Source organism: Chrysemys picta, chromosome 4 (genome assembly GCF_011386835.1).
Source record: "Chrysemys picta bellii isolate R12L10 chromosome 4, ASM1138683v2, whole genome shotgun sequence".
NCBI lineage: Eukaryota > Metazoa > Chordata > Testudines > Emydidae > Chrysemys > Chrysemys picta.
Window position 1 is genome coordinate 9,368,489 of NC_088794.1, and position 12,546 is coordinate 9,381,034.

Consider the following 12,546-nt stretch of genomic DNA (forward strand, 5'->3'; position numbering starts at 1 on the left):
CAACAGGCTAAGTAGGTGCTGGATGACAGTTGAATGTGCCTTTGGCAGATTAAAGGCGCACTGGCGATGCCTTTATAGCAGGTTAGACCTCACTGAGGAGAATATTCCCATGGTCATAGCCACTTGCTGTACATTGCATAATCTCTGTGAAGCTAAGGGTGAAAGGTTTGCTCAGGGGTGGAGCGCTGAGGCAGACCGTTTGCCGCTGATTTTGAGCAGCCAGATACCAGGGCTGTTAGAGGAGCCCAGAGGGGGGCTATTTGAACCAGGGAGGCTTTGAGACAGCACTTGGACAATGAGCACCAGTAACAGATCTCTGTCAGAGGTGCTTCAATGTTACATTACATGTAGTTTTCCTAGAGGGCAATGGTGATACTTGGGGGTCTTATATTCCAGTATGCAAGTGATTAAAATGCCTGGGCATGTATTGGCGGTGCCTGCAATCTCACCTTGTAGGAAAAAAATAAAGATTTATTTTTATAAATCTTATAAACATTATAAACATTAATAAACATTATAAAACTTTGCTTTTATTGCACAAGAAACAGCACACACAAACACACAGATGCTTGGTGAGAAAGTAGGAACCAGGGAAGGGAAGACTTTCACAGCTATGTGTAGGTCCAGCTATCATTGGGAAAGTTGTCCGAGTGGGTGGAGTGAATGGGAAACTGAGAAGTGCTGGAAAGTGGAAAGGAATTGTGGGCGGAGTTTGGGGGGTTGGCGCATGGGAAAGAGTTCTGAATGTGCTGCAGTGGAGGTCGAGCACTGATCTGCTCAGGGCTTGTCTACACTTACCGGGGATCTATGAGTGGTGATCAATGCATTGTCGGTCGATTTAGTGGCTCTAGTAAAGACCCGCTAAATTGACCGCAGATCGCTCTCCCGTTGACTCCTGTCCACCAGATCGAGAAGAATGGGGGAGTCGACAGGAGAATGTCTCCCGTCGACATCACGTAGTGTGGACCCCTGGGTAAATAGATCTAAGCTATGTCGATTTGAGTTATGCTATTCATGTAACTCAAATTGCGTTGCTTAGAGCGAATTTCCCCTGTAGTGTAGGCAAGGCCTCAGTCTGCAGCATTATTAAGGACTTCAGCATCTGTGTTTGCTCCTCCGTTACTTTAATCAGCCGCTCAATTGCGTCTTTAACAAAGGTGTGATTCTCTTTTCTGTCCTGCTGTTCGGCTTTCCAGCACTCCTTGGGTTCCCTTTTTTCTGCATTGGAGCACTGCTGGACCTCCCGGAACATGTCTTCTTTGCTGCATCTTGGGCACTTTCTTATCTGGTGGAGACGCTCGGCCAGCATGCGTGGGGTGTTCCTGAAGGCCACATCTGGTGAAGAACAGGGGACAATGCACAGAAGCGGGATTGTTAAATTCACGCACAGCATTGAAACATTTCAGTTAAATACACCTTTTGCAACATTGCCATCACTTTCTCACTGACCCTAGCCCGGCACACATCTCTGCGAACACCCAAAGCATGGTAAGTGTTGGCGGAGGGGGAAAGGGAGGGAGACTCCATGCTGGGAAAAGAGCACACACTCTTTGCAAGGGCCGTGGTGCAGCATTCTAGGGGACAAATTCTAAAATTCTCCCACACTTTTCCACAGGTGGGGATCCTTCTAGCAGACATCTCACTGCTAAGGGTAAGCAGGGAAACGAGGGTACATCTACTCTATGCTCGTGGTTTCTGCCCTGCTCCCTATGCTGCTCACCTGTGTGCCGCTTTGGTCCCTGCACAAGTGATTGCCGAATGAAGTGGGAAAGTTTCCTACAATGGGAGAAGGAACAAAGCTGCTCTACCACGGAACCTTCAGCAGAGAATTGGCAAGTACCTCCAGGAAACTTTCCTGGAGATCTCCCTGGAGGATTCCTGTGAGATCTCAACATGCATCAACACCCTGTTCCATCGTACCAATTATCATAGAGTTAATAGAATATCAGGGTTGGAAGGGACCTCAGGAGATCATCTAGTCCAACCCCCTGCTCAAAGCAGAACCAATCCCCAGACAGATTTTTGCCCCAGATCCCTAAATGACCCCGTCAAGGATTGAACTCACAACCCTGGGTTTAGCAGGCCAATGCTCAAACCACTGAGCTATTCCCCCCTTCCCCCTGGATTAGTTAAACAGGGAATTGTCCAGCTCACAGAAACACAGCCAGGCTCCCACATTTCTGTACCCTGAACACCACCTCCACGCTACACAAGCCACAGCCACTTACCAGGCATCTCACCTCCTGCTTCTTGCTCCCTTGAGAGCAACTGCTGTGTCTGGCTAGACACCTCTGGAGTGGAGAACAGTTCCTGGCTTCCTGCCCCACTGGGCGACCCCGCCAGGAGCTGCACATCCTCATCTAACTCCACTCTTCATCAATAACTTCATCCTCTGGCTTAGGTCCTCTTTCCGCCGCCCCATGCCCTCTGAAGTATCCACGGGGCTCTTGGCAATGGAGGTGGGGTTGCCACCGAGGATAGCGTCCAGCTCCTTATAGAACCAGCAGGTCTTAGGTGAAGCACCTGAATGACAGTTCACCTCCCTCGCCTTATGGTATGCCTGCCTTATCTCCTTTATCTTCGCTCTGCACTGCAGCGTGTCCTGACCACAGCCCTTTTCACACAAGCCTCGAGAAATCTGCCTGTAGGTATCCCAATTCCTACGGCTCAAGCGCAGCTGGGACTGCACAGCCTCCTGACGGACGGGGAGAGAGCCGCGACCGCCTTACAGACAGTTAGGGCTTAGAACATTTTCACTGGTTCACCTTAAAGATTGACACTTCACACTAGCTTCTCCACATGCCGTCTGAACCCATCAGCTTCTTTAATAGCAAAGAAACACCTGACTAGACAGACCTTTGTTTCACATTAGGTACATAGTTCTTCTTCATCATATTTCTACTTAAAATAGATGGTATGAGCAGTTCCTGAGTCTTCTTTCAATTACATGGACCAGGCAGTCCTGTCCTGCCCGGCCCCACAGGACTGCAAATCCCACCTCTAGATGTCACCCAAGGGTCACCTGCTGGCTGGAACCGAGGTAGGTGTGGGGAGAAGTTCCTGGCTGGGTCCTATCTAGATGGAGGGGAGGGGGTTGTCCTGGCTGCATCCCAGCTTGATGCTTGAGTGTGTGTGGGACAGAGACACATAGTTGGATCCCACCTACATGGGGGAAAAGGGGGTAGCTCCCTAATGGAGTACGCTGTGACAATTCTCTAAATTTACTACCACCGGTCTGGTCTTCCCCACGCTGCTCAACCAAGTTCCCTTCCCCGCCCCACACAGTCTCTGCTGGTCATCAGGGGGACAGGACCACTCACTGGTCTGCATCTGCTGGTGCTTTGTCAGGCCCACTAGCTCCAAGAAGCCCCTCAGGCCCTGGCAATGGCAGAGGGGTGTTGGTGTGAGTGACCTGGTGCCGAGTGAGGTTGGCCAATCTACCAAACCGCTTGCCACAGTCAGCACAGCTGTATGGCCGCTCCCCGGTGTGTGTGCGCTGGTGTCGTCTCAGGCTTGAGCTCTCTGCAAAGCTCTTGCCGCAGTCAGTGCATTGGAAAGGCCTCTCCCCGGTGTGTGTGCGCTGGTGCTTGGCCAGCGCATTGGTGTTGCTGAAGTTCTTGCTGCAAACATCACAGCGGTGTGGCGGCTCCCCGCTGTGTGTGTGTTGGTGTGTTCTCAAGTTTGAGCTCTCTGCAAAACTCTTGCCACAGTCAGCACAGCTGTACGGCCGCTCCCCAGTGTGTGTGCGCCGGTGTCTTCTGAGGCTTGAACTCTGTGCAAAGCCCTTGCCACAGTCAGCACAGCGGTATGGCCGCTCTCCGGTGTGCGTGCGCCGGTGTCTTCTGAGGCTTGAACTCTGTGCAAAGCCCTTGCCACAGTCAGCACAGTGATACGGCCGCTCCCCCGTGTGTATGCGCCGGTGTCTTCTCAGGATTGAGCTCTGTGCAAAGCACTTGCCACAGTCAGCACAGCGGTATGGCCGCTCTCCGGTGTGCGTGCGCCGGTGTCTTCTGAGGCTTGAACTCTGTGCAAAGCCCTTTCCACAGTCAGCGCAGTGGTATGGCCGCTCCCCTGTGTGTGTGCGCTGGTGTATTCTCAGGTGTGACCTCTCTGCAAAGCCCTTGCTGCAGTCAGCACAGCAGTGTGGACACTCCCCGGTGTGCGTGTGCTGATGAGTTCTCAGGTGTGAGCTTTGTGCAAAGCCCTTCCCGCAATCAGCACAGCGGTGTGGTCGCTCCCCGGTGTGCGTGTGCTGGTGTGTTCTCACATTTGAGCTCCATGCAAAGCCCTTCCCGCAGTCAGCACAGCAGTACAGCTGCTCTCCGGTGTGCGTACGCGGGTGTATTTTCAGGACTGAGGACTGGCTGAAGCTCCTGCCACAGCCAGACCATGTCCTCGTTCCTCCCAGGATCTCGTGCCCTGCTGGAGAAAGCAGAGGCAATCCCGGTGTTAGCTCACGGTTAAGGATACAGGTTTGTCAAGGATGGGAAAATGTCACGGATGGAGTGATTTCCCCATTTCTCTGGATCTATTTTTTGGACGTGCGCCTCACCCTGCAATGGCAGCTCCTATCTGACAAGGCTGGACCGAACACCTCGTTCTGGGTACGGAGACCTGGCCTGCGGGGTTACAGTGCCGCTCAGATTTGCCCCCACCCACGGTCATGATGTGGGGGAGGCGGGTCAAACTTCAGTGAATGGCCTTGCCCCCCAGATCTTCTCTAGCGTGCACCAACCACTCTGCATCAGGCTGGGGTTAGGGTTGCAGTGCTGGGGGGAAAGTGCTTCTTTGGGCAGCTGGTGCCCCTCCCTTTGTTAAACATCCTGGAGTCATCATAGTAAGTTTAGTGACTTGTGACTTTTAGTAAATTTACTGTAACTGCTCCGTAATTTTTTATACGAAATGCCGTGAGAAATCTGCAATCTGACTCAGGGTGGTTCTATCCTATGTTGCTTATGCAGCACCAAGCGCCTGCTCCCACGTGCGTCATGCGCCTCATGGGTCTTGTTTGATGCTTAAATTGTAGCTTGCCCAGGAAACAGGCAGCAGCTGGCACAACGGGGCCCTGATCCAGAACTAGGGGCTCTAACTGCTAACAAACAGGGTCCGGGTTTTGTTTTCACACTGATTTTGGTTTTACTTCAATCACAGGTTTTTATTTACACGTTTCTGGTTCTGCACTGGCTCCTGTTTTAACACAAGGCCTGTTCCCCAGTGTTTGCGCTGGTTAAATGATATTGGTTTGAAACTAGTTGAGGGGCTACAATCCCCTCACGTGGATGCAGTGAGACCGGTATAAAGCTGTTTAGCACAACGTAGTTTATTCCTGGGGGGAAGTCAGTCCCTTTCAACAAATTCCTTCTAAAGAAGTCATTCGCCCTCGGCCTCATGCTTCATTCTTTGTGCAAAACTAAAACTAAACTAAAATTCTCAAGGAGGGGAAGGAAAGGGAAAGGTTGAGGAGATGACAAGTCACTCAAGGCTTGTGTGATATAACCTGAAAACCATGTCTGTATTGTTTCAAAACCCAATCAGTGACACTGCTGACCTGGAAGGAGTTAATGGTTGCCACACAGCAGGCCTTTGATCTACAGGCTGCATTAAGGCTGAGGGCTGTGCTAAGCATTGACACTGAAGCAATGTAAGTGACAACGATTTCGTGCCACTGAGAGAGCAGGAGGAGAGGGGGATGTGACAAAGGCCATTCCAGCACCCTCACACCCAGCCCATACACCAAGGTACTCCAAGTCATGCCCCACAGGATGATTTCGTCTGGCCCCCAAACACATCCGCTCATCCAACAGCAGCTGCCTGGAACGTGGGGCAGTTTTAGAACATTACAATGAAACACTGCAAGTGCCAGAGACCTTCTCTACAAAATGGCGTCCTCCGCGTGGCGTAACCTCGCACTCATTGTATGTGACTTACTCCTGGGGAGAATTCTGTGCTACTGTGCGCACGCATATTTAAGGAGCCCTGCAGATTTCTAATTTTTCATGCAGAAAAAAGCTTCTGCCAAAACGTTGCTGTAGTTCCGCCTTTTGCCCACCAAAGGGTGCTGTGGTGATAGAACAAAGTTGCAGCTCCCTGCAGCGAGGGAGTCAGGGGCTGTGGGGTGGCTTGTGGGGGGAAGGAAGGGGTCAGACAGGTGCCCATAAGGGCTAGTGGGGGAGAACAGACTGGGGCAGGGGATGAATGGGAATGGAGGCACAGGGCCACAGGGGAAGGGAGGTGCAGAGACACATGGTGATGGGGGAGGTTTGCAGAGCTACATAGGGACAGAGGAGTGGCTGGGTGGGGGCATAGAGACACATGGCAATAGGGGCAGATGTGCCTAACTGAATGGGAGAGGCTAGGGGTTGGCCAGGGTTTGCATGGGGGAGCTCCCTAAGTTTAAATGAATGATTACTCAGAGTTCTGTATTAATACCCCTAGTAAGAAATCTATTTGTCAAAAAACGTTTCCTGAATCTTTTTTGTTGTTACAGACATACTTGCTTTGAGGTATTTTGAAATAAATAACCAAAAATAATTGAAACTGGTGTGATTATATTGTGTTATTCTGACAAATAAAATATGCAGAATTTTAAAATATTGTGCGCAGAACTTTTAATTTTTTGGCGCAGAATTCCACCAGGAGTAATGACTGATCCTGCTCTGCCCTGAGTCATTCTCAGCTTTCTCCTTGCTTGCTGGGGACAAGTTTCTCCAGTCTGAGAGGTCATGTGCGAAGTGAAGTGGCAATGAGGGAGTGGGGTGGATGCTCCCTGGGTGGAGCCAGTGACTCGGGGATGCTCTCCCAGGCTACGAGCAGGTTTTTGCCCCTGTCTGAGCTATGTCCGGATCCAGGTGCCCAAGGCCATAGGACACCAGCACACACAGCTTGAGTCAGGAGGGGCAGCAGCATGAAGCCCATTGAAAAATCTCGAGGGCACCCCTGCCTTGGTATGATTTTCTGAGGTGTGTGAAGCCTAGAAGAAAGTGTTGTGGTCTATGGACCAACAGGCATCTCTTTCTACCCAGGTGCTTGTCTGACCCCCAAGTGCCAGTGATCCACTGACACACACAGATGAAGTTTATCCTCAGAGCTGCAATGCCCTTCCCATTACACACTTGAGGAACCTGAGGCATGGTGGAGATGTAGTGACTCACTTCTAGAAAAGAACAGGAGTACTTTTTATGATTTCTATGATTCATAGATATCAAGGCCAGACAGGCTCATTGTGCCCATCCAGCCTGGCTTCCTGCCTATCCCAGCCAGAGAAACTCTCCCGCGATTCCTGCCTCTGGCCCAGTAACTCCTGGCTGGGTTAGAGCGGGGCTTTGAGGGAGAGACGCTCCCTCTCCACCAACAGACTCCCAGTGAGGGAGAATCCATTGCATCCTGAGGGGAGCTCTCCCAGTGGTTCATTCCCCTCCCAGATAAACACTGGCCCCTAATTTGTCTCTCTTCAGTTCCCAGCCAATGGATCTCGCTCTGCCTTTGCCTTCTACATCAAGGAGCGCTCTGCTAGCAGGTGTGAAATCAGAAGGAATCGGATTATGATGACTCACCTGAGGAGGGGCTGTCAGGTCCTGAGTTTTCCCTGGAGTCCTTGGCATCCCTGATCCAGAGCTCTGCCTCCCCTAACTCGAGCCGTTGGATTAAGTCCGGTGTGGAACCTGAATAGCCTGTTTGGGGAGAAAGAATCAGTTCTGGGGGCAGGGACTCATTTATAGGTTTGTGCAGCCCAGCACAACAGGACCCTGATCTCTGTCAGCGTTTGTCTGCGCAGCAACTGGCACGATGAGGCCCCAGTCTTGGACACTGCTTGAGAGGAAAGCGCAAGAGATCCCAAGCAGGAGAAGAATGAAATAAACCTTCCTTAGAGATTTCTTCCCATCTCCCACCAGGCAGGTTCAGTTCGTACTTTGAAGCAGCAACGTCTATGACCCGTCTCAATTTGCTTTGGGGGCTGAGTCATGGCAGGTGGCACCGTTACACACACCTACCAGTTCTTTTGCTTAGGATGCAGCATTGTTCAACTATGGTGTGGTTGTTAAATTTATGATGTTCATGTTTGTGGTTGAAAACACTCACGGTCTGCTTCCTCTGGGGGATGGTTGCAAAACGGGAGGGATGGGGTTTTGTTCAAGCGGGGGTGTGTGTGTGTGTGTCTTGCAGACTGGATACTGTGCCCTGATTCCCCAAGAAGACCGTTATTATCTGTGACTGCAGAGATCTTAACACAGCATTGAGCATAAAATGAGCTTTAACAGTATGTTGTGACTACTTACATTAAAGAAATCCAGTCCACCTAGGTTTAGGAGAGAGACCACTGATTGACCAATAAGAATCGGTTGTTGCAGATCCCCATAGTGCAATTTTTTTTTTCTTTTCCATTGTCAGTACAGCTTTTATTTTGGTGAGTTTTGCACACAGATGCAGAAATGTGGACTTGCGCATCCAAAAGTTCTGCAGCCACTGGTTATGAGCCCAAGCCTTCATTGTTTCAGAAGCCTTTTTGCCCTTGGGAAGGATGTCAGATGACACCATATAATACACTACACTGAATATTTGTGAATCAGCTTCTACACACAAGTCCAGCACACAGGCCTTGCTGTCTTTTCGCTGCAGTCCTTGATCTTGGTGACAAATCTGTAGAGAATTACTGGAACCATAAACTCCCTGAACATTAAATCTCACCAAATGAGGGTCAATCCATCCTCATCATTATATCTACTCATTATACTCCACACCCGTACATAGCCGCTAGATGAACTTCATACCCTCATAGCTCAATGCCTGTACTTTGACCCATCAACCTTTTACCCCCAATCGGGGATATTGCAGATTATGTATCCTTATGCCACCTGATTTTAAACCAAACTTTGCACCATCGATAATTCTGTACAGTATTCCCTGATAACCATAAACTTCCATGCTCAAACTCTGTTCACTTTTTTTTTTTTAATCATCTTAATAAAAATTTTAAATCTGTTGAAACTGGTCTAGGTCTAGGCGAGAGAATGTCTCAGGGCCGCCCGGGGGGGGCGGGAAGTGGTGCAATTTGCCCCAGGCCCCGGGGGCCCCGCAGGGGCCACCATGAATATGTCGGAGGCTCCCCCTGCATCCGTCTTCCCCCATCCCCCGGCGTCTCAGTGCGCCGTGTCCGGGAGCGGCCCTGGCGCGCTGCAGCTAAGCAGCTGGTATACGTACCATTAAAGCATTTAATGTTTTTAAATAATGTATTTAGTGTATTTTCAAATTATTACAAAGCAAAGCAATTTTTGGGGCCCCGTCCATAAAAAAAAGTTGCAATACTCTAGTAACATGTATTTGGAAATGTAAAAAATAACCAGTGAAATACATTCAAAAATTAATTTGTAATAATTTGAAAATACACTAAATCCAACATTTGAAAACATTAAATGCTTTAATGGGATGTAGACATTTGCAGTTACATAATGGGCTCTCGCTGGGTGATGGTGATGGTTGGTGCAAATGGGCTGTCGCTGCCTGGGGGTGGTGCTGCTGTTGCCCAGGGCTCCGGGGGGAGCTGGGCTCTGGGTTGGGGGGCGCCCGGCTCACAGGGGCTGGGCTCAGGGATGTGGGGAGATGGGGTCAGGGGGGTGTCCGGCTCAGAGGGGCTGGGCTTGGAGCTGGGGGTCATGGCTGTGGGGGGATGGAGTCAGGGGGTTGTCCGGCCCCTCCCTTACCATGCCGCTTACCCCCTCGACCGGAGCCTCAGCGTGCCACATCCAGGACGCCAGGGGATGGGATGGGGGAAGACGGAAGTGTGGGGAGTCTCCAACATACTCCGGGCCTGGGGCAAATTGCCCGACTTGCCCCCCCCCCCTCTGGGCGGACCTGCTGAATAGTGGTGACTGGGAATGGGCCGGGGGGCGGGGGGAGAGTGTAGCAGATGACAATTTGAGGTGAATATTCTCTTGGCCAGATTCTACTGGGTTTATGGTGCTGTGTGCTATGGACTGGAGCAAAGTGCCTGGTGAATAACCAAGAATCTGGTTAATAATTATTCTCTAAATTCAGCTTTCTTCTTTCTCTCTCTGTGAATTATCACAAATTCAAAATAGTGGTGTGCAAGTTGACTGGATAATGATAATAGCATAATCTCTTGTTAGAACATTGTAAACCCTACTACCTGTTTTGTATATAATACACTCACTATACATAATACAAGAAATCCCTGATGTTAGAACCTGGCTATGCCGCTGCTGTAGGGGGCTCATCACCCAGCAGCTGGGGGCCACCATGTGGGCTCGGCAGGGCTGCTGGCCACGGGGCCAATGGCTGTGGGTGGGATCTCAGGAGTCATGTCCCAGGGATATGCCCCACTCCCCAGCACTGCTCCAGCTCTGAGCTGTCTCCACTGCCTGGGACCTGTGGGGCTCCACCTGCCTCCCCAGGGAAAGAGCCACCTGGGATTGGTGCAGAGGCTGGGCCAGTCTCAGCCAGTCCCAGAGGACGGCTGGGGGAGGGGGACAGTGTGGGAGGCTCAGCTGGGTCCTGCCAGGCATGTGGGTCCTGAGGGAGCCTGGCCCGGGTAGGCCCTGCTCCTGCTCCAGCCTGGCTGATTGCACCCCCAAGGGCCGGAGTTATCCTGCCCCAGGACAAGCTCTGGCTGCGCTGCCGGCTCAGCCTGGCAGACACAGTCACCTCCCATCAGGGCCGGGTATTGTGGCTGGGGGTTAGGGTGTGGGAGAGTAGGTCTCTAGTGGGTCTGGGGGGGTGCTGTGCAGTGGGGAGATCTGTGTGTGTTGGGGCACTGGGAAGTGTGCAGGGGTCTGGGTGGGGCACTGTGCAGTTGTGGCAGTGGGGCGGTGGGGGGCACTGGGCAGTGAGGGAATCTGTGGGGGGGCTCTGGGCGGGGAGGGGCAGGGCACTGTGCAGTTGTGGGAGGGCTGTGGGGGGTCTACAGCTAGGGGGCACTGGGCAGTGAGAGGATCTGGGGGGGGTTCGGAGTGGTCTGTGGGAGGGCACTGGGCATGGGGGTTTGTGGGGGTCTTTTCACGTATTCACACACAAAAACGTGAAACATCGCGCCTCAATTGTCCAATAGATCAATTTGGCACATTAGCCAGGAGGAAGCAGACCGTGAGTGTTTTTGACCACAAACCCCATCCCTCCTGATTCGCAACCCCATGGACCAGTGACAGGTGCATGAGCAGACAAGTCATTGGAAATAAGGAAGGCGGAAGCCAGTGGAAAAAATGAAAGGGGCCACTCTGGTATGACCTTGGGCTCAGGGGCACGCTAGCCAGGAGGAAGCAGATCGATGAAAGGGGCCACTCTGGTCTCACCTTGGGCTTGGGGTCATGCGCCGTACCCCCAAAGCTTACCTCCCTTTTCACGGACTCACACACAAATACGTGAAACAGCGCGCCTCAATCATCCAATAGATCACTGTGTCACATTAGCCAGGAGGAAGCAGATCAACCAAAGGGGCCACTCTGGTATCACCTTGGGGTCATGGGCCCGCCCCGAAGGGGAAGAAGCATGATGGGAGCACAGGGCCGGGCTGGCCAGTGTGCGTCTGGCAGCTCCCGGTTTGTAAACAGTGCCATTGTACTGGGCTGGGTGGAGCAGGGTTGTTCCTGCCGTGCCATGACCCATCTCCCATTGCCCCCGGCCAGCCCGTCGCTCTGAGGACTCTGCCCCCCATGTCCCCATTTCCCCATTTCCCCCCTGGGGGACCACAAATATGTTTAGCACCAGGCCCACAAAAAGTTAATCCAGCCCTTTTTGGGGTGCAGGCTCTGGCATGGAGTTGGGGTGCAGGAGGGTTGCAGGCTATGGGTAGTTTGAGTGAGGGGTGCAGGCTCTGACCTGGGCCATGGGATTGGGGTACAGGAGGGGGTGCAGACATGTGGGCTCTGGGAGGGAGTTAGCAACTCAGCACGTTATATAAGAGAAATGAACTGCAGTGATTTCATATAGGCATAGAAACTGATAGAAGACACTTTTACATATTCAAAATGTGAGAGGCAGAGTTGGAGGGAGGGAGTGTCTGTACAATATTTCACCGCATTCAGTCTCCTGGCTGGATCAGTAACGTAGCCGTGTACAGGGCTGCCCAGAGGATTCAGGGGGCCTGGGGCAAAGCAATTTTGGGGGCCCCTTCCATAAAAAAAGTTGCAATACTATAGTAACATGTATTTGGAAATGTAAAAAATAACCAGTGAAATACATTCAAAAATTAATTTGTAATAATTTGAAAATACACTAAATACATTATTTAAAAACATTAAATGCTGTAATGGTATGTATACATTTGCAATTACATAATGGGCTGTTGCTGGGTGAGGGTGATGGTTAGGATGGGGACAGGGGGGGGTGCCCCACCCCTTACCATGGCGCTTACCCCCTCTCCTGGAGCCTCAGCGTGCTGCGACCAGGAGCGGCCCCGGACAGCGTTGGAGCCACCGCGCTGCAGTGCGCCAGGGCCGCTCCCGAACGCGGCACGCTGAGACACCGGGGGAAGACGGAGGCGGGGGCAGCCTCCGACATATTCGTGTGGGCCCCTGCGGAAAATTGCCCCACTTG

The 12,546-nt window shown here is 51.7% G+C and overlaps 1 protein-coding gene across 1 annotated transcript; it reads right to left on the minus strand.

The window, feature by feature from the left end:
* Nucleotides 1-516: 516 nt before the first annotated feature.
* LOC122174832 (zinc finger protein 664-like) lies at nt 517-12,510 on the minus strand. Its single transcript, XM_065591003.1, has 4 exons — nt 12,466-12,510; nt 7,554-7,752; nt 2,229-4,422; nt 517-1,335 (listed from the first exon to the last, which is right to left on the minus strand). The coding sequence occupies exons 1-3, from the start codon at nt 12,508-12,510 to the stop codon at nt 3,317-3,319; spliced, it is 1,350 nt and encodes a 449-aa protein (XP_065447075.1). The 3' UTR covers nt 517-1,335; nt 2,229-3,316.
* Nucleotides 12,511-12,546: the final 36 nt, after the last annotated feature.